General features: G+C 39.0%; 1 protein-coding gene across 2 annotated transcripts in view; it reads left to right on the top strand.

The window, feature by feature from the left end:
• Positions 1-23,169, top strand: part of SEMA5A (semaphorin 5A) — a 2,688,572-nt gene that overhangs the window by 1,656,344 nt on the left and 1,009,059 nt on the right. For both annotated transcript variants that reach the window (XM_044064865.1, XM_044064863.1), the window contains one exon: positions 3,085-3,220. In XM_044064865.1, coding sequence (XP_043920800.1) covers positions 3,085-3,220 — 136 coding nt within the window. The remainder of the gene's footprint in view (positions 1-3,084; positions 3,221-23,169) is intronic.

Raw genomic sequence — 23,169 nt, forward strand, 5'->3', positions numbered from 1 at the left:
ATTACTGTGTAATATGTGGTGCTCAGTGCTGCATCACCCCATGTTGCTCAATGGCTCCCCAGTGTGGAGCTCATTACTATATCCCTTTGTGGTGCTTAGTGCTTTGTCACCCACAGTGCTGTGGCACTTTAGTACTGTATACTTCTGTGACTTTCACTGCTCTATCCCCATGGCATTTGATACTTTGATCGCTGTCATGATCAATGCTCCATTCTTACTGAATATTTCAGTGGTACATCTTCTTTGTGTTGCTTAGTTCTGCATGAGCTGTGATGCTTCACACTGCAGTCCCTCTCATAATTTTTGATGCTCTGTCCATGGCAGTGCTTATTGCTGAATCTTATTGATATTTGCCAGTTCACAGCCCTAAGTTTCACAGAGTTCCAAACCCCATGATGCTCACTTTTCCTTGCCATGATGCTGCATCCTTGTGATGCTATATGCGTCATCCCCTCTTATCCTCCATACTCTGTATCCTATGATCTTTAGTGCTCTATTCCTTGTGATTTCAAATGATTCATCTGCAGTTTTCCTCGATTCTCCATTCCCTTTGATGCTCAGTGCTGTATTGTTTGAGATGCTCTGTGCTGCATCCCTTTTGATTCTCAGTGTATCTACTGTGACCCTCAGCACCCCATAACCTTGTGATGCCTAATGGTGCATCTAGTGTAGCACTCAGTGCTCCATTCCCTGTGATGCTCAGTGTTTTATCACTCGTGATGTTTTGTGCCACATCCCATGTGACGTTTCCTGTCACATTCTTCTGTGACTCTTTGGACTTCATTCACAGTGATGACTAGTGGTTTAGCCACTGTAGCTATCAGTATTGTGTCTCTTGTGATGTTTGGTGCTGCTTGGTACTGTGATGTTGAGTTCCAAATTCCACTGTGATGCTCATTGCTGCATTCCCTGTAGTGCATTGCCTGTAATGGTCAGTGCTACATTTCCTAGTAATGCATCCCTTGCACTCAGTGCTATATTCCTGTGAGCTTGATATTGCATTTCCCTGTAATTTGTTTATTTATTTATTTATTGCTTTTTGTTGGCTGGGAACGTCTGCCTGGATGAAAAACCAAGAGGACCAGGGAGAAAGGCTTCACAAGATATAGTGAGAAAGTATGCATACATACATACATACATACATACATACATACATACATAGTGTGATTAATCATATGAGCATACAATAAATGTTTGAGCATATAATAGTGAAGAAACAAAACCACTGACAAGGTACATATTAATAGTCAACATACAAATATAGTATAGTCTCATACAGGCAATACAGTGATGTGAAAATTATTCAAAGGTAGATAAGGATTGTTTAGACCAACAAAGATTAGACCCATAGCATTTTATAATAGCAGAACAGTAGTGAATTGAAATTTCATAACAATGTAAAGTTGAGGAGAGGGTGGTACAGTGTATGTGTACAAATAGATATAACAGTACAGGATAAGATGGAAGATTACTGACCAGGTAGCCATTTTAGAGCAGGATGAGACAGAGTGTGTAATGATAGTTTAGGGAGTTAGGTAGGTGTGGTACATGATCAAAGCCAGGGGACCTTTAGATGTTGTTTCAGTAGTAGCATGAAGGACTTTAGATTGAGAAGTTAGTTTGTCTGAGTAAGAAGGGAATGAAATTGTAAACTTTAGAGATGTGAGAAGAAAACAGTGAGTGACCTACATTATTATTATTTGATTTAATTAAATGCACTAAAAATTTGTCAGTAGAGTGCAGAGTCCTAGATGGGAAGTAAGGTTGGATACTATATTTTAGTGTTAGGCAGTACGGTTCACTGTTGCATCTCCTGTAATGCTTGTTGCTGCATTGTTTGTGACACTCGGTGCTTTTTCCCCTGTGATGCACAGTGTTTCATCCAGTGTGACACTTACTGTTGTATCCCCTGTGATGTCTGCTGCTGCAATGTCCTGTGATGCTGTATTCCGAATTCCTCTGTGATACTTAATGTTGTATTTCCCAGAGACATTTAGAGCTCCATCCTCTATAATTCTGAGTGCAACATACCCTTTGATGCTCAGTGCTGCAGTCCCCTCTACACCTGATGTTACATTTCACTGTGATGCTGATGTAGTATTCCATGCGATGTTCAGTGCTTCAGCCTTTTTGGCACAAAATAATGCATCTCCCTTTATATTCACTGCCATGCTCCTTTGATATTTGGTATTACATTACCCTGTAGGTCTCACTGTTACTTCTCTGACCTTTGGTATTACATTGTCCTGAGGTGCTTAGTGCTGAATTTCCTTGGGATTTTGGCACTGTATTTTCCTGGTGCCCAGTGCTGCATTATCATGTGATGCTCAGTGCTTGTACGTTTCCATGTCACTGGCATATCGCTTATTGTACCATGCGCCATTGGTGATCACATGGGTTATTCCTACTGATTTTGTTAGCACCTTGCCCCCAATGCCGGTTGATCATGAGCACTTCCCAGACAATTAGCTCATTTGTTCCCTATCACTGAGGTGAGGGTCAACTGGCAAGGGCCATCATTAATCAGCCATTAAGGGTGCTTTGGGTTTTTGTCTTAATTCCTACACTCTACACTTGCCTATTGACACCGTGTAGGTGGGGAGATGTGATGGGCATCCACATTGTGCTGCCTCTCATTTCACAAGGGATTAATATCAGCAGATAGTAGAAGGTACTAAATGTCACTTTTGCCAGTTTCCATGAGACAAATCCAACCAAGCTCACATATGTCACAGAGCATGTGCACTTCCTTTCCTAATAGGATGAGCTTGCCTATCTTCTTCTCCCTGTGGCATCAAGCACCTGAGCTGCTAATTGAATTAGAGTGACTTCAGATTTAGTCAGGACTCTATTCCTATATACCTCCATTGCAGACATGAATCATTCCAAATGACACTTTAATATCCCCACGAGACAGAGTATCGAGGCATCTGCAGGGTAATATATAATCCTTTGTAAATATAAAATATTGTGTGACCATGGTTAGATGTTTCCTGGTTTCCAGCATGTACATACTGCAGATTGAATTATGTTGGATTCTTTCCATGCCTGATAGGCTTATTATTGTGGTTTATTTTGTTTCAGGAACAGCATTGCAGCTTCTGCTGTTTGTGTTTTCAACCTGAGTGCCATTGCGCAGGTATTCAATGGGCCATTCAAATACCAAGAGAACTCCCGCTCAGCTTGGCTTCCTTATCCAAACAACATTCCTAATTTCCAGGTATTTCAGTAATGTGAAACTGTTAATAATTGCATTTCATCACTTTTTAAGATAATGCTTTTAGGTTATAGTTTTCAAAGCCAATAAAATTGAATGAAATCTATCTGGAAGTTGTTAATGTAACTCAACAGTAGTAAAACTTTTTCTATTTAATACAAAACTATGCTTTTAAATTACAGAAAGTGCGGTATAAAGGAATGTGATTGTTTTTGATGACTAATGCCGGAGATAGATACTATTTGTGGTAGATGTTAGGTTTGTGCTCCATATTTCTCCAGAAGTAGTTTGTGTTTGAGATAGTTTCTGGTAATGTCATTTTAAAGTGCCCCATAACTGCTCCAATGAGACAGTCCTTAAAGTTCTAGAATTTAATTTTTACTTTTGATTTACTTAAAGTTTTGCTTAGGTTTTGTTCTGTAATGCAAGCTAGAGGAATTAATTAAGTATATCATTTACAGTTTAGAGATGTTCCCTTTTTAAGTTCTTATCCAACAACTAACTGTCCATCATTATTGTTAAAGGACAGTGGGCACTGAAGTGTTGCTCAGAATTATTATTAACTTTATGGGGAGTAGAGATTCTTACGTTAGTAACATTCTGCATTCCTTCCTGCATAGAATGTTTGAGGTTAAGGATAATAGTTCTTGAAGTCAACAAGATACTGGTTCATAAATACTGGTGCAGGCTGTGCTTGCAGAGTTGATCTGCCGTGGGCCTCATTGTATAGTGCTGCCTGCTTACATCAAGCATAACTTCAATAAAACATTTTGTTGGTAGCATAGCAGTGACATCTGCAGCACATTTCAGCCATCCTCAGCCATCAAACACTTGGTTTGGCAGTCTTTGCATAATGGTGAACAGGCAGTATACACAGACCCTAATAATATACATTAATGCCATTATCTTGGGGTCCCCCTGCACTCCCCACATGGTTGTGAATAGCAGTGTTCATTGTCTAAGGTCCCCTTGACACCTCCAATAATGATTAACTTACTATTTGTTACAGAGGAATCCTGCATCCTGTAATTTTAGTGCACTGAGAATTATCCAAAAACAACCTGCCATGCAGTCTATATTGGTTTATGGGTGGGTTGTTGCCCAAAGAAACACTCCTCAACATTGGAGCTATGCTAAAATACTTTCATATGCTATACTTATACATGGTGTACCAGAGTAGATCAAAAATGTGCCTGATTTGGAGGTTGCTAGCATACAGTTTGCATACCAGCAGTACATCATGGTGCCATATGTATGATGTAACCTGGTGGAAAGCAAAGCATTCATTGATAGTCTGCAGCAGGGAGATCTAGACCAGTCACACTGGAAGCAGCCATAGGCCAAAGGTGTAATGCCCCCTCATGTCACATTATACATTGAGACATTTTAGATTCTGGCCTGAAAGAGAGGTGGTCTTTTATTACATTTAATAGTGTGGCATACAGTTGCTTCCAGCACTTCCTAGTTCTCCAAAATATGAATTGGGAGTTAGGGTTGCTACATTTCCAGATGTCCATAGTGGGTCATTTTTTATGGAACTGTGAGATTTTGTAGGGCAAACCATATCCATAATTATTGAAAAGGATTGGACTTCATCGAATTTCCAAAGTAAATGATCATTATTGCAGAATTTATGTTGTTCTAGTTCTTCATAGTATTAAAGTGTTTCAGACTGAAAATTATTGTTTTGTGCCACTGTTAGAGGAAACTTAGAAAATATTGTTTGTCCTAAAATCTCAGGAGTTTTGCCATTTTTCATTTTTTCTTTTTTTTTTTTTTGCGGGGCACAATTTGCCAAAATAGAGAGTGTCTCACGCAAAAAGGGACAGGGGTAACCCTACTGGGAGTTGTTCTTTGTAAAAAGTGAACTGCTGATATGCATTTCACTGCGCTGTATTCTAACTTGTAGTAATAATCGGGATAAATCCGGTAATTCAATAGATATGTAAAGTGATACTGATAGTAGGATATTTATTGATTTAAATGTCTAATTATTTAATTAGACAAAAGAGCAAGTATCTATCCCGGCAGAGGGCTGCCTCCCAAACATCTCTGATGCTCAGGTGAAGGCTGCCCTCTCCAAAGAAAAAAACACTGCTTCCATGGGACCAGATGGCGTCCCAGGTTGCGTCCTACATGAACTCCAAGAGGAACTAATCCCTCAAATAAAACAGCTATACAATCTCAGCCTCACTACAGGATATGTGCCCACAGAATGGCGTACAGCAACAGTGGTCCCACTCCACAAAGGTGGAGCCTCTACGGACCCTGGAAACTATTGCCCCATAAGCCTGACTAGCTTAGTCTGCAGGGCTATGGAGAGGATCATCATGGAGCTCATAAACAAAGACATTGGGGACCTACAGACACTAGATCCTACTCAGTTTGGCTTTGTCAAGGACAGATCCTGCCTTTTGAACCTGGTTGACTTCTTCGAAACAGTCACCAAAGCCATAGATGAAGGGAAGGTAGTCCACACAGCCTATCTGGACCTTGCCAAGGCATTTGACACAATACCCCATTCGGGCATCATAGATAAGCTATCCAGCTTAAATATAAACCCCTATGTCACAAGATGGGTCGCAAACTGGCTCAAAGACAGGACCCACAGAGTGAGAGTTGCTGGAGCCAAGTCAGACTTGAAACCGGTCACAAGTGGCGTCCCACAGGGTTCTGTCCTGGGACCACTCTTGTTCGGTATATACTTTTCCGAGGTACAGGCAAACATGGGAGGACTATGGCTCACCAAGTTTGCAGACGACTGCAAACTGGGCGCCATAATCAACTCTCTAGCCGACACAAACATCCTTCAAAAAGGTCTCACAGAGACAGATAACTTTGTGCCAGCACCATGGTTTAAAGCTAAATGCCAAAAAATGTATAGTCATACCCTTTGGCAAAAACAATGTGCCCACAAATTACCACATAGGCGGAAACCCATTAAGTACAGAGGAAGTTATTAGGGACCTGGGGACCCAAGTTGATAGCAATCTCTCCTTTGAAAACCACATTGCCAAAGTGGTTAGAAAGACCTTCTACATAGCCCACCTCATCAGGAAGGGTTTCACATCTAGATCAAGAGAGGTAATCATGCCCCTTTATTCATCCCTCATCAGGCCCATCATAGAATACAATGCCCCTTTTGGGATGTACCTTACCCGACACCTGCAGCAATTAGAAAGACCCCAAAAGTATCTCACCAAGAGGATCAAGGGTCTCAAACAGATGCCATATGCTGCTCGGTTAAAAAAAACTCCAGCTCTACTCAGTTGCATACTGCCTACTTCGAGGCGATCTGTGCCTGACATACAAAGCTATGTCAAATCCAGAATGAATGGACATGCTCCACCTCAGTAAATCTAAATCCCTTAGAGCCACATGCTCGAGGGACTTGAACCTCAGCACAGAAATAAATAGAACTTGCTGGAGGGACAGGTTCATAACCCAGAGGCTCCCTTCGCTCTGGAATAGAATTCTAGTTCATGTGAGGTAGAGCACCTCACTGAATCTCTTCAAGAGGAATCTCGATAAGTGGATAGGGATTCATAGGTTTGTCCCAGGGATTACTCCCGTGTTACTATTAGACAGAGGCACAGTAAACTAAACCTTAAAAAGGGCACAGTATACTCAAATCAAGGGGTGGCGTAAGCCATACAGAATCGGGCTAGGCTTATAATTGCCCCAGGGCAGATAGCCTAGTATGAACCTATGAACCTATGAATCTAATCTCATTTTATAGTGTCACTTAGCATAAGGGACCTGTTATTTCCATTGTAAAATAAATCCTTATGAATCCTTCTTACTGCTGTTTTATTACTGTTAGTAATAGTAATTTGAAGGTTTTCTTTCAGGCTGTTGCGACTCAGTAGTCTCGAAAGCAGTAAGGATATGGAAAAGGCTCAGTTTCCTCAGTTTCTGCTGTTACTTAGGAAAATAGATTATTTAAACATTTTAAATTAGCTTAAACTATGATGAAATCCAACTCAGTAATCTGCATACTGCACACCCTTTACCCTGTTCCCTGGGTTCCCTTGTCAGTATGATTTTTTTATGCCTAGTCATGCAGAATGATGTTACAAAAAATGAAAGCAAATGCAAGGATGAAATGCTGATGTTAGCAGGTTAACATTTTCAGCTTGGCAATAGCATGTTTAGTGCTTGCTTTGTACTGTCAAGGTCAAAGGTTCTTTCTCGGCAGATCAGGCCCTACAGGCTTTGTGCATCTACCAGGACAAATGATTAAAAAAAAAAGAGGTTGGTATCTTCACACACACACACACACACACACACACACACACACACACACACACACACACACACACACACACACACACACACAATCTTGTTTAACACTGCTTTGTTGGCTATAATTATTTTTTCTAAATGATTTTCTGTAGTTTAAAAAAACAGACTTTTATTTCTATACTGTAATGTAATTTTTATCTGTGTATCTAATGATAAAAAAAATACATATGGATAGTTTAATTTACTTTAGTTCATTTTAATTAACTTATGCGGATAATATGTTGTGACGTGTATATCAGCTGATGCTAGCACTGTGTGATCGTGTCTACTATTTAAATAGTGTTGTTTGATATTGGTGTAACTTTTCTGAAGAAGTTGCTGTATAACAGCAATGAAAAGCGCTTCAAATAAACGTGTATGTTTTAAGAAGACATGTACGGTGTCTGAGCTAATATCTAATACTTGGAGCACTAGCTGGATATATTTTCTTGGTTTTTCATATCTTTTCCACGACTTTGGATGTATCTGTAATTCTTCCACGGCCGTTAATGAGCAAGCTCTGGCCACTATCATGCTAGAGGTAAGCTGATAGCATGAAACAATGTCTGGGATTCATCGATGGACTGTTACCTTACAGAGGGTTTCCACAGTCTTTGTCAGTTTCACAATAAATATGCTAATTTAATGTCTAAAGTGGGACAGTTAGGGTTTTCATGCTGGTAACTGTGTACAGTAATACATAGATGAGATGGCCTGCACATACAGCTTCATTCCCTGTGCACCACTTCACTAATACCTGCTAACCCTAAACCTAACCCTAAAGCTGCCCCTGGCCCCTATCTGTAACCCTGCACCTTACTTTAACAAAAAATATTCCATAACCCAACCACTATTCAGATAAATTTGGTTCGGTTGTGAGTGTGTTTTTTTCTTGTAAGATAACAAAACAAAGGTGTTGATTTTTGGTTAATGTGTATTTTGAAATGCAAGCATAGTTCAGGTTATTCAGATATATATCAATTTACAGAAGGGTAGCAATATGGATGTGTGTATCTGCATGCATTATGTGTAGATAGAGTTTACTGGTAATGGGGAAGCCCAGAAGTTTAGGATAACATGCCTTTATATATTCTTATCTGATATTAAGGGGAAGGAGGCATGGACCTGACCAGACCAGACACCTACAACAGCTGGAGAGGCCACAAAAATACCTCACAAAAAGGATCATAGGCCTTAAATACATATCCTACATGGACAGACTCAAGAAACTTCAGCTGTTCTCAGTCTCTTATTATCTGCTTAGAGGTGATCTCTGCTTGACTTACAAAGCCATGTCCGACCGAGCTCTAGTTGAAATGCTACACCTAAAGAAATCCCACTCCCCCCGCGCCACACGCTCCAGAGATCACAACCTCATTACCACAATTAGCAGAACATGCTGGAGGGACAGGTTCATCACCCAAAGACTGCCCATACTCTGAAATAAACTTCCCATTCATTTTAAGCAGAGCACCTTGCTGGCTGTCTTCAAGAGAAATCTTTATGAGTGGATGGGTAACAGAAAGTTCACTCCAGGGATCATTCCAGTTGCACTACTGGATAGGGGCAGTGTGAATTAGCATTGGGTGACACAGTGCCTGGGCAATATTTTTGGGCTAGGCCTGTAAAGGCTCCATGGCCATTAGCCTAGTACACAGCTATGAACCTATGAACCTATGTGCGAGCATATACTGTTGGGATAGCATTACTATGCCTACATATAATATATCACCTAATGAAGTACTGAATATTTATGTCACCTCTGTTTATCTAGTTGTCACCTTAAAGTTTGCACAAGGGAAGACTGCCTTCCCTTATCTGTACATGTAAGTCCTAGCAGAGAGTCTGGACTTTGTAGAGAGTGCATGTGAGCCTATGATTGGCAGATGCATAAACTGCATGTGTCCCATATCAGCCCTTCTAATTATAGTGTGGTACACACAGGTTACCTCTGTGTCTGTAGTTGTCATCCTTCTAGCTCTAGCATTATGTGGTCTGTAGCCATATCTGTAATGTTTGCACGTGTCAGCATCTCCAAAGGATGAGATAGACAGCACAGGCTAGACAGTTCAGAAGAGAATGGGATGTCACAGGTACTCTTGAGAAATTGACTGCACTTGTTGGGGAGCAAGGTGTACGCTATCCCTTATGGGACCAGGTATGACAAACACTCGTCCATGATATCAGTTTGGTTGGTGGGCAGAACTGCACAGTGCAACAATGTTGACAGTGTCTCACAGACATGATACTGTGTCCCAGGGAAAAGGCACATTCCATGACAGCTGAGAGGCATGGGAGGGGGGGGGTCATCCGGCACAACTAGCCTAATAAAGGCAGAGGTAGAGGAGTTGTTGATGTCCCTACTTGGGGAACAACAATGTGGGGATTATCCCAGGAAGACCTGACACTGGCAACATGCTGGACCAACCCTCCAGACATTCAAAGTGGGTGATGAACTAGGCTAGTAATATACATCTGTATGGCAGTACTGTATATGCAGATTGTAGGCTAACCACAGCAAGCTGCTTATTCAGCCATGTCAGCAAAGTTATGTTTAGATTGTATAGGTCCTCTTGCATGGATACCCTAAGCATGCATGCCATAAGCCACAGTTGTAGCATAGCTAGTCTTGTTCACTCTGGTAAGTCTTTTGCTCTTATCCACAGGATGAAGCAGTGCTGCTTGCTGCCTGTACTGGCTGGGACAGAACAGTGATCTGGTGTTTGCACTTGTGCAGGAGCTGACAATGATGATCAGACATAACTACCTGAGTCAGATAACAGAAGGACACTCTCCATCTCCATCTTGGGTGGACATTCATCCACAGTACAATGTAAAGTATGGCTTTACCAGCGGATAAACCTGAGGAACCTGAAAATGCATAGTCTGGAAAGTCACTATCTCTGGTTGGTTGGGGGTCCCCCCAGCTGCACACAACAGTGATACTCCCTGTACAGCTGCAACTGCAGCAGCAGATGACTGCAGTGCATCTTTTGTGAGTACACCTATCATGGTACAGCCCTGAAAGGGGGCCCAACACCATCCCAAGTCACACCTGTTTTAGACTTGCAGCACTGCTCAGGATTAATCAACAAATGTGCCCGGGTTTCATCCAGGCTCAGATTGCTGTTACTCAGTTAAACCAGAGATGTGTTGTGTTGCATGGCATATGTGAAGATGTTAGCCAACACCACCAGCAGCACCATTAGGGCATGGAATCTAGTGACACTGTCATAACTGGTCTCATGAAGTCTGTGATGACACAGACCTACATCCTTTTGATATCTGTGCAGGTGATTGCTAGTGATTTCATGACTGCCAAAACTAAGTACCTAGGATGGTCATGTAGAGGGGCTATCACAGGGTACACTGTCACCACCTGCAACTGGACATGTATTCAACTTTGCAACCCCTTAATGGGGGCAACCGTGACACTCTGTGCATGTCATGGCATGTTGCCAGCAGGCTGCATCCAGGCAACATTCCCACAGTAGTACATCATCCCAGCTACAGGCGGCACTAAGCCTTAATATAGTAATCCAGTGGAGTGGCCTCAGTAGTGACACACCAACCCCATCCCTAGAGGATGTTGTTCTTTACACAGAGTACACCATGCCATCACAAGACCGCAGTATGCCTTCGTGAGACATGTTTCATCAACCTAGTGTGTGTGCGCGTGTGTGTGTGTGTGTGTGTGTGTGTGTGTGTGTGTATGTTTGTGTGAAAAGCCATGTGTCTCTGTGTTCCTAGAAAGCAGAGCACACAAAGACAATTTTGACCCACTCCAACCTCCATCCTATGGCATCTGTGGGGTGATGTCTGATGCACAACGTGACCCATGCATGCACTGACCAGTTTAGCCTGCTATTTATGTTTGTTCTCTATGACAACACACTGTCTCTGTGTTCTCATCAGTGCCCATACATCTGGACTTTTACCTGCATATTATGTAATGTACCTCATTCTGTCTGAGGAGGGTGGCTGCTGCTTGCTCTTGTTCCACCTCACTGTCTCAGTGTCATTAGGAGATGATGTCACTGTATCTTTTATGTCAGTTGAGTGTCTGCATGGTTCCTACTGTAGCCATATCATGGGATTGAACTATATGTTTCCACAAAATCAGTAGATGCAGAATGACACATTCTAGACATGTCCTTTAAGGTGTGCTAGGCTCATACTGCTGTGCCTCCACAGACATGCCAAGGTAGCAGAAGTAGGCTTTAAGCTTGCTGAACACACACACACACACACACACACACACACACACACACACACGCACGCACGCACACACACACACACACACACACACACACACACACACACACACACAAGCACACACAGTGATATTTAGGGTTCCTGCCTGTGTCATGTAAGTTTTTCAGTGCTGTGTGGAGTCCATATAGGTATCATTAGCCAGGACTCTAGCATGGGTCTGACATTACCTGCAAGGCAGTATCAGCTTAGGTGGGAGGTTGGATACATGCCATCACACTCTGTGCAGTTGCGTACTTTTTATACGGCCACGGTTCCTACTCTTATTGATGAGATAGCACTGTGGAATGTCACCCTGATCTGAGATGTATGCCATATAATTAAAAGATAGGAACTAACGGCATGATGTGAGAATACATTGATTGTAATTTGATATGCATCACAAACTGCCTGTCAGTATATTGAATGGTAGCCTCTTCTGTTCATATACCTCTGTGACAGGTGGAGCCTTTATTGCTATATATGTGCTATCTGTAACACTTAATACCTTAGTGAGGCAAGCAGTGTCATATAATCCATATATAGTAGTGGCTGTCTCCTCAGCTATGCTGAGAAACTAGATATGCACATGTTAAAGTATAACTTCAGGGAACATGTTCAGTGTGCTGGAAATACCTAATATGCCCCCATTTCTCTGCAGTGTCTGTATTTGGGTAGTGAATTCTATATATACATATAACATCCCCACAGAGATAGGAATGTCATACATTTCTGTGAATTCTGCATGTGGGTGATACTTGTTGACCAAGCTCTGTACAATGCCCCAGTCTACCCATATCTCTTAGGCACTAACTGACAACATATTTTGTGTCTCCTGATGTTTCCTTGCATACAGAAACAGGCAAAAGTGATGTTAATAGCTATTAAATGCTGCTATGTGACTACTTCTGAGATGCCAAACGTTTTGTTTTCTACAGTTCCAAAACTTTTAGAATGATCTGCTCATTTATAATCTGGTGCAGAAGATCCACCACTTACAGCTACTTACCACATCTGTGCTCACCTTGGTGTACATTTTCTTGTCCATATAGCCCCACTTCCCTGTGTGCTTTTATTTTCATGTCATTATGTAGTAGGTTTCTGCAAACTGTACCATAGCGGGACTGTGAATTATAAGAATGTGCGTAACAGTTTATCATACAATCACGTGCTGTGAGTCTGTAGCTTGACTGTGAATCTCAGCCATTGACTCATTGCTGGAGGGAGCAGATTCGCCTGCTTTGTGTTTCACTGTTCCATTTTAGTGACACCAGATTGTAAGCAGCAAAAAACAGCAGGTAATTGGAGCTGAGTATACTCCTGTCCATCAGCTGAACACAGTACAGGAAGTTAAAATAATAATTTCTTCAGGGGTGTGGCCTGGCCTTCAAGATGGTGGAAGTATGATCCAGTAGCTCTCCTGTCGCAATTAAATTCTGAGAGGAAAGTTGCAGATTTTTTTAGAGTATTGTACTTTCAGCCATGACAAAGGAAATGTGGGGCTATAAATGAGCCAAAAAGAGATGACACTGAATTTTTCAGAAATGTTTGCAATACACAGGAAAAATTAATGCTAAAAAATGTAAATCAGATAATTGGAGGGGGCTTCAATTTAAGACTAACTTTAAGTCTGTATAGAAAGTCTGGTAAACAAGTGTCTAAAAGGGTCATGAAAGTGCTCAAAAAATGTTTAAGTGGGACTCTGTAGATAGAATGAAGAGGAACAATAAGATTAATTTACATCTACAAGAAATGTCATTATACACACTAGTAGATTAGACATTTTCTTTATTAACGATGCCTTAAGAGGCATGGTCCTAAATGTCACGTCAGATCAGGCTTTTGTTCAGTTAGTGACGCACTGTCATCAAATAAAAATGATAACCATTGGAATTAAGCTAATTACGAATGTGAAAATAAGGAGAAAAATGTATTGAGAAATCATATTAAACAAAGTATAAAATACATCACTGAAGATTTTGAAAATATAAGTTTGACTTGGTGGGATGCTATAAAAACAAATGATAGCAAAATAATGGCGGAGGAAGGTAAAACAGAAAGGTCAAATGGAAATTAAGAAGCTGCTTGAATTACAAAATATACAAGAAAAGTTAGATGACATTATACTTGTAATAAATAATCTGATTCTTATTGAAATAGACACAGTTGCTTTAGCTATAAATGACTATAGATGACTACTATTGGACTCAGGTGGAAAGAGATGCCAACTATTTAGCAAGGAGATGAAACTAAAATAAAAGAAATATACCAACACAGTATGTTAAATCAATCAGTGGAGAAATGTTAATCTCAGAACAAGAAATTAAATGAGTTAAAAAATGCAACATTTTAAAATAGCTCAGAAGTTTTGAATGTTCAAAAAGAGTATTTTTTTCTGAAAAAGGCATTAAATGTTTACAGTGTTACATAACTTCAGGAGAAGTAAAATGGAATAACTTTTCACATAGGGGTGGACTCGGAAGTAAAATGGTAGTTAAATAAATAAAGAAGAATAAAACTTGAGTTCCAGGTTGTTTTCTAATGAATTCTATAAATGTGACTTGTTAGTTAACCTGTTTAGCATGATTTGAGACAAAAAATCAGTTGTAAATTCGACGTAAGTTACTAGAATAATATACCAAAAGACAAAACAACATAGATGATCTAACAAACAATAGGTTCTATATCACGTTGTCGAACTCTTAAAAGTTCAAACGTCATATGGTCGACACCATATGATCGAACTTTTGAAAGTTTGAACATTTCAACAGAGATCTCCATACAGTTCAGAATGGAAAGATTTCCCTTTTCTGCACTGTAGTGCGATCTCAGAGTTGGTATATTTAAAGAGCAGGGGTTGTGGGGGGTGCATCCCCCCACGTAGGGGGTACAGGGGTGCTTTCTCCCTTGCCTAAACCATTCAGGTAGGTTTTTTCTTTGGTTTATTTTTTTTATTACATTTTCAAACTTTTAAAAGTTCGATCATATGGTGTCAACTTTATGATGTTCGAACTTTTAAAAGGTTGCTTATGTAATGTAGCCGCAAACAATAGGCTAATTTTATCTTTTTATTTTATTTTACACATTTGTTAACTGGATAAGCTCCCTGGATACAAATATCCTTTTTCTGAGGTGACCTGGGAGCACAGTCTGGTCAAGTGACTTGTTCAGAGTCATACAGTGGGCAAAGGAAAGTGAAAGGAACCAAAACCTATACCCTTGACTACAAGGGACATTGTGTTAACTGCTAGGCATTAGTAAATACAGACATCAAAGTTCTTATCAAAGTACTGGCCAGTGGATTAGATACATTCTGGGATTCATAGATAAAATATTCATGGGCTTGTTGCATGGAGTGGCTCACAATTAAGAAGGCACATGGTCTGTAAATCCTTGCACACTTCACATGAATAATAAGTAAGCAGCAGTGAATGCATTATTTGTCTACAAATCTCAGCCAGGTTCTTACTTAAACTGATTCACTCCAGGCCTGTATGTAGCACAGTGTTGATAGCTGGTGTTCTCTAAACAGCTTTGTTTTAAACTGAAAAGAGAAAATTGATGATATTTATGTAGGCATTATTGTATCTGACATCAGAAAAGCCTTTCACACAGTCACATGGAAACTTATTTTTGAAGTTGTTAGTGGACTTTGGTGACAATTTCCTAGCTTGTTTAAGAGATGATGTACAAGGGCAATCAGAATGTTGTATTTATTAACGATGGCATGACAGTGAAAACATTAGTAGAAATAGAAAACAAGGCTGTCCTTTGTCTCCTGCATTATTTATACTGCTTATAGAAAGATTTGCTTTAAAAGTCAGGAAATAACTAGGGATAGCTTTTCAAGAAGAAAAAACATATGTCCAGGTTTAGACTATTTGCTGATGAATGTATAGTGATGGCAGAAAAGATGGACAAAGTGCTACCAAGAGTACTAAAGGTATTCCAGCATTTTGGAGTGTGTTCTGGAATAAACTGCAACAAAGCGAAAAGTCAATGGTTATGAAAGTAGGGAAAGGAAGAGGTCTGTCTGACTCTGGCAAGGTGCAAAGGAAACGTAACACCAACTATTTCGGTTTAATATAGGAAAGGTCTTTAAAGTTACAACTAACAAAACATTCACAAATCTAAAGAGAAAAATCACATACATTATTGTAAGACAGAAAGTTAAATAAATACTCTAGTAGGGGAAATTCATGCTATGAAGGTTATGACTTCATGATTAATTTTGTATCTGATAAGGTGTATATTCAATCCACATGGTCATGATGGAGCAGTTAAAATGCAGAGTAGAATTTGCTCACAGTAGGCAAATTGTGGTAAAGCAACAGAGGAGATGGGAGATGATGCCACACTATGAAAAATGCAAACCTGTTTTTAACCTGATTCAGTTGATTGACATAAACAGAGGAGGTCCCCTTTAACTGGACAAGTGTCAAACAAGCCCTGGTTGATAAAACTACACTGACTCAACAGTTGTAAGTTGGGGCTTATTCATGGAAGAAATTGAAAACAGGTAAAAATACAGCGATTCATGTTGATTTGATAGAAGCAAAAACTATTGATATTAGATATGAGTTATATGATAAAAACAATGAAAATATTAATGTGACAGTTACATCCTTGGGAAAAGTATGGGATGGATTCCTTCCTCATATAAAGAGTCATGTATTTGGGATCAACTGCTGAGACTGTTACAAAGGGTTTTTAATCCCTTTTAAGCATGTTAAGGGAAAATGGAATAGAGATGCAAAATGCAGGAGACATGTTCGTATTCATATAAAATTTATTTGGGAGATGGCATGTAACACACAGAATATGATGTTTTGTAATAAAAACATAAATTCTATGGAATTTTTAGGTGCTGGAGGTGACAGCAGTGGCTGAAATAATAGTAAATAAATAGGTTACATCTTTCATATGTGTTTAAATCCAATATAGCTAAACAGTGGAAAATGACACAACAGTACACACACGCAAATCATATCGACACAGCAAAGTTACTGTGATGAATCATAAAACCTATAGGATGTATGGACAGAAACATAAGCTCTCATCAGACTATACAGAAAACTTAATCTAAAGTAATGCACATTCAGATATATCTAATGTGGACAGGACTGTACCAGATTTAGCTATCAAAATACAAATTATAATATTATTTTAAATGTGTTTTGCTAACATTTTGTTGATGAATCTAAATATATAAATGGAAATAATTATTGATGGTTATTTATTATATTTTAGAAAATGTTAATAAATACTGTTTAAATTAAAATATATATATTTCTTTTACTGAGTCACAGTAGCAGATGTAGGATCTTCTGATATCACTTTTCACATAGAGGGTGGACTCAGAAAAGGTAAAAAAGAAAAACAAGTTTCCCAGCAGAACAAAAAAGTCATTTTATGGTACACGCCTATTCATTTAGAGAAGCCTAGCACTGAAATGTATTAATTTTGAAAGTAGAAGTCATTAATTAGATATTGCTTCCATCAACCATGAAATGGGACACTCTTGTGTCCAGTGGGCTTACTGGTTTAATAAATAGTTAATAATTGTAATAATAATCGTAATAATTAAGATGCTGTGCTACAAAGCCTTGATTACTAGCTTTCTAGCTTTGTTTCAGAGGTATGTGTTTTAGTAACTGAATAAAATGATCAAACCATGTTTAGATGGCTGTTACCTTTAACTGGCAGGGCAGTTGCTCATTTGGAGATGCTAAAGCTAGTGCAGTCGTATACTACTTTAAAGGGACAAAATGTCACAGTTCTGCACCGTGTAAGCCACTCAGAAGACAGGACGTACAGTTTTATTTAAAAAGACCACTGAAGCTTATTCTTCAGTCTATAGATAATACATCTCATAGCACTGCCCTTTTGGAAGGTATACACTTTCTTAATTTACTTTGTCACAGCTTTTTAAATATCACTGTTAAACCTTGATAAGTGTAATTGCTTTAGATTCCTGTAAATAACCCTAACTGTTATGCACTTAAGTGACTCAGTGATAAGTGGGACTAAATTAACAGGAAAAATTAAAGCAGTATACCAGTGTCATAGTTGCTGTAAGATGTGTTTGTTTTTTTAAATTATTTATTTATTTTTTATTTTTATTTTACATTTGTTAACCAGGTAGAGTCCAGCTGGGCAAGTAGCCCATTTTCAGAAGAGACCCAGGGAGATAAGCTCCATAACAATAGTACAAAAAGATTAGAAAAATGTTTAAAATAATTACAAATGATATACAAAAAGTTTGACAGTTGCCAACAATCACAATTTACAAAAAGGGGAATGTGAAACAGAAGACATTACATTTCCTAAGCCTTACTGCAGACAGTAATATGAAACTCATTAGATATACAACTAAAAACCATTGTGGTATTTTCATTTGGTAGAAGTAAGACAAGAAGATAGTAGAATAGAAAACATTTGATCGAAAGCATGATAAACTAGCCAGGAGTATTACAGGAGCATAGCCATTGTTGAGTAAGGTATTCCTTTAGGAGTTTTTTGAAGCTACGACAGTCTGCATTTTTTAAGATATTCTGGGGTAATAGGTACCACTGTTTGGCTACTTTGAAGGAGAAGAGAGCATCACCAAAGTAATTATGGGACTTTGTTATCTTGAGTATAAGTTTATTGGCTGATCTAAGGGTCCTATGGTTGGTATTTAGTTGCACTAGGTTGGACAGTGCAGGGCAGTTTTCAGGATTTTGGATAATAGAGTGGGCAGTGGTGAGCTGACTGAGTGATAACAGATTGGGAAAGTCAAGCCAATGTAATTTTTGAAGAGCAAGGCAATGATGGGTCCTGTTGGGTATATTAGCAACACATGTTGATATTTTGTTATAGCAGGAATCAAATATATGTCAATCAGACTTGTGCAGGTTAGTGAAAAGTTGAGAACAGTAGAGAAGTGTAGATAGGAGGTGGGATCTGGCTGTGGCTGGTCTGGCATTTTGATTAAGGTAATGTCTGGCCCTATATAGATCACCAAGTTTGATGTGAACTTTCTTAATTGTGAGTGATATGTGTTTATTGAATGTTATGTTGTTGTCTGTTGTGACACCAAGTCATTTTGTTTGGGTAACTGGTTCTGTTATAATGCCATTAGTGGAGTAGATGGAGAGAGGAGGTGGTTTTACTTTGGATTTCCTGTTAGAGAAGATCAGTAATTTTGTTTTGTTTGAGTTTAGGATAAGGTAAAGTTCATTTAAATAATTTTCAATATCTAGAAATGACTTTTGCAGTTTATCTTGGAGTTCTTGGGGTGAGGGAGCAGAGCAAATAAGAGTAGCATCATCAGCATATTGAATAATAGAAGCAGATTTAGTGGCAGTGTTTAGACTATTTGTGAATATAATAAAAAGGAGAGGGCCAAGGATGGAACCCTGAGGCACCCCAACAGAGACTGGGAGGAGTGTGGAGAGTTTATTATCCCATTTAGTTGCCTGTTGTTGATTAGTAAGGTAGCTAAAGAACCAGTTGAGAGCTGTAGAGTTAAGGCTGAAGGAGGCTAGAGTGTTGAGTAGTAGTTGGTTGAATACTGTATCAAAAGCTTTGGATATATCAAGGAATATAGTAGAGACTAGTTGTTCATTGTTTTTGAGAAGGTTGATGTAGTTAGTGAAACTTATGAGGGCTGTGGAGGTACTATGTTTTGGATGGAAGCCATGCTGTGAACTAGATAAGAGGTTATTTGCAGTGAGGTGGTCTAGGAGCTGCTTATGAATACATTTCTCTAAGATTCTGGCTAGGGGGGAGAGAATGGCAATGGTACGATAATTAGAGAGATTTTTAGATGGGCCTCCCTTGTGGAGGGGGGAATGACATGGAATATTTTCCATAGTATGGGGACATATTGTTCTGCAATGGAACGACTGGATTAGGATATATACAGGATAGGCAATGGAGCTTGCAGCACTTTTTAAGAAGTCATTAGGGAGTTGGTCAACTGCTAAACAGGTAGGTTTTAGGTTTGATAGGAGTTTTTTGATATAAGAGGTTTGTATGGGTTTAAAAGAGGAGTAGTTGGGTTTAGAGTTAGTAGAGTTAGGCACTGTAAGGGGTTGGTTAGACTTGTTGTTGTTTAAAAGTGAGATGATAGTTGTGATAAAATGAGAGTTAAATTGGGAGGCTATACATTCAATGCTATCTGTTGTAGATGGTGCAGGGGTAGAGGTTTTGCCAGGGTTGAGGAGGCAGTTAAAGTTTTGCCAACATTTTTGTGAGTTATTTATGTGTTTTTGCTGACAAGCTAGAAAATAATATTTTTTGTCAGATAATGTTTGCTTCTTAGTTAGGTTTCTTAGTTGTTTGTAAGAGGTATATTTGTTAAGTAGGTTGGTAGGCTGCTACAAAGGCCCTTTTCATCCATGACAATGGCAGCAACATTTACAGAGTATGAAATGTGCAATATATTATTAATTTGATGAAAAACATATTTAAGAAAAGTAGCAGGAAAATATTTATACAGATGCTTGAAATACAAAGAGCACATACTTTGATACATATGCATGGATACGTTCACAATTTGGTGACCTGCAGAGAGCAGGAGGTTAACTCAGACAGTACGTTAATAAGTATTAAGTGACACTACCATTTGTATGTATGCAAAAACCAGAGGATGGTCATTGTATAAGGAAGTTTAGTGAGCCTGTCACCTTAAAACACTTGTAGTCCTAGGTTTTAGTAAGGTGAGAGAGTAAGCTGGATATAGACATGGGGCAGCTATTCTCATTCAAGAATATGAGTTGAGAGTAGATTCCAGGTGGCAAGAACTACTTTAGAAATGTTGTTTTCACCATCAGCCACCCCCACCTTTACAAGGATAGCCCATGTTTGTTAGGGATCTGAGGAGATAGCTACTGTTTCTGACTGCTCAGATGGTGAGTTATAGGCAGCCACCTAGCCATTTTAAAGGAAAGGACAGCGCTGATCATGATTATCAAAAAGGAAAATGAATCTGCTTATTTTATTAAGCACTGGTTATAGGGTGCTTGAACTCTGTCTGTAGGATATAATGACAGAAGGAATATACTCAAGTTTAAGGAGAACATTTTCAGACACAAGCATGTCTGGATTGGAAGGTAAGTGGGTCAGAAATTCTATAAGATGCTTTCACTTGACTGAGGACAAGATCACAGATGAATTCACCATTGTGTTTAAAGAAGGGTTGCAGGCATTTTGTATCTGTATGATGGGTACTTTTGGGGAGTGATGAGTTGTAAGGTTTTTACAGCTTGTTGTCTTTGTACAGTATCAGAAGAGAATGCACACATATTTTATTCTGCCCAGTTCCCGATTTTATGGAAGTGATTGTATACTTGCTTTTAAGGCCATCTACCTACTTTTACTATAATAGCACATCTGTATAACATGTTGGGTGTACTTGTGAGCATTGTATTTGAAATTGTTTATGAATACAGGAAAACTGCAATGACACAAGAAATAAAAGTTTCAGACTCTAAGAGAAGGTTGCTGGTAGAAGAGATAGTGAAAGTCGTGTTATGTACCTAGCTCTTGATCCAAGTTAATGGGCATTCATCAGAACCGATGATGCTTTTGATCCAGAAAGAGTAGGAAACAGTTTCAAAAGCTTCCTCATGCCTGTAAAGCAAACCCCTGTAAGTATTCCCTGCTCAATGCTAGAACAGGTTGAAGAGTTAGAAGGTATATGTTAAGTGCTTGATCAAGAGTGGGGTTCCCTTTTGCAATACCTTAGGCTTAACTAAACAGTAATTTGAATTGCAGTGACGTGCTTTTTAAGAATGAGCTCTTTGATGGAGAGTCAGGAAATGGTTTTAAATGGAAAAAGGGACATTGATATGTAATGGGGAGCAATGAAGGAATAACTTTGTGTGAGGGAGGTGGTCAAGAACAGAAGCTGAGATCATTATATAGTCTTTAAATATAGTCTGTAGCTCAGCTTTAAATTCTTCTTTCTAGGAGCTGGGGAGTCTACAAATTATTTGAACAGTAGTATTCCAGAATAGCATCGGATCGGAGTCGGTGACTGTTTGCTTTGTGTGAAGCTAGGAGGCTTTGGCTGGTTTAAGCTCTATTCTCTTTCATTCATTATCATTATTATTGGCTGGTTTAACTCTGTTCTCTATAACCCCAAGTCCTGTCCCTCCATCTCTGACATTGTATCACTCTATAACCCATGACGTCAGCTTCGTATATCCGACAAACATCTCGTAGACATCTACAAACCTACAAAGAATATTGGAACGTCCCTATATAAATTCACTGTCGCTCATACCTGGGATGCTCTTCCCCTTAACATAAGATGTATTCCCCAGAAAACACAATTCAAACGAGTTTAAACAATGCCTACAAAAGACCTGGTCCTGTCCTTGTCAAACTCCAACCTGAAATCCTACTGCTTTCTTCCTAATTCTGCTCCCTTACTCTAAGCACACCTTCTTATGTTCTGTTTTGTTTCTAATGATTGTACTGCTGTATACCTGCATCTTGTCTCATGTAAAAATTTTTCTTATGGAGTTTATGGCTGTTACTTGTAAATATTCTGTGTATGAATATATTTCTGATATTATACTATCATCTGCCATTAGAACACAGCTGTATAAAATAGTGTTTCTTATTTTTGGTGTATAACTTTTTGATTTTATACCATTGTAAATGTATCTGTAATTTGTAAAATTGTTACTTGTATTTGGAACTTTTCTTCTCGGGTCTCCACTGAAAATGGGCTCCTGGCTCAGCTGGACCAACCTGGTTAACAAATGAGAAGAAAGAAAGAAAGAAAGAAAGAAAGAAAGAAAGAAAGAAAGAAAGACAGAAAGAAAGAAAGCTAAATTGCTGTGGATGAGTGCTTCTACTGGTTTTAAAAGTAGTAATGACTAATGATAGAACTGGAAGTTCATAACTGCCTGATAGGAGTAGAAGAATATTTGAAAACTGTTTTTGTTGAAACTAAGACAAGAAGTATCACTCAAACTGTCATTTTAGCATTTGCTAGGAGTTTAATGATTATAGACTTGAAATGTGCCTGACAAGAAAGCTTGACGTTCTTTGAAGTCATGCAGTACCGTGTTTGCTTTATTCTATGTTGAAGGAGTAATAGAAAGTCTTTATGTTCTACAATTCATATTGGCACTGTTGGGGATACTAACATTTAATCCTTAAGTGCTGCTTTGAGTCCCCATTTAAAGCATGCTAGAAAGATGCCCCCATCACTTGAGGAAGGTAGCCAGTGACCTGTCAATTTACACTTATGGTATATGTGCAATGGACTATTAAAAAGTATGGATCCCTAGATATAACTTTGAGGACTGTCAGATTAGTAGCCATTTATACACTCTTTGATGCTGGTTTGGTGAACATTTTGTTATCTATGAGGTAAATAAATGATGACTGCTACACAAAATACATGCTTCTAAACC

This window comes from Protopterus annectens, chromosome 3.part0, assembly GCF_019279795.1.
Source record: "Protopterus annectens isolate FY-2018-M chromosome 3.part0, PAN1.0, whole genome shotgun sequence".
NCBI classification, from domain to species: Eukaryota; Metazoa; Chordata; order Ceratodontiformes; family Protopteridae; genus Protopterus; species Protopterus annectens.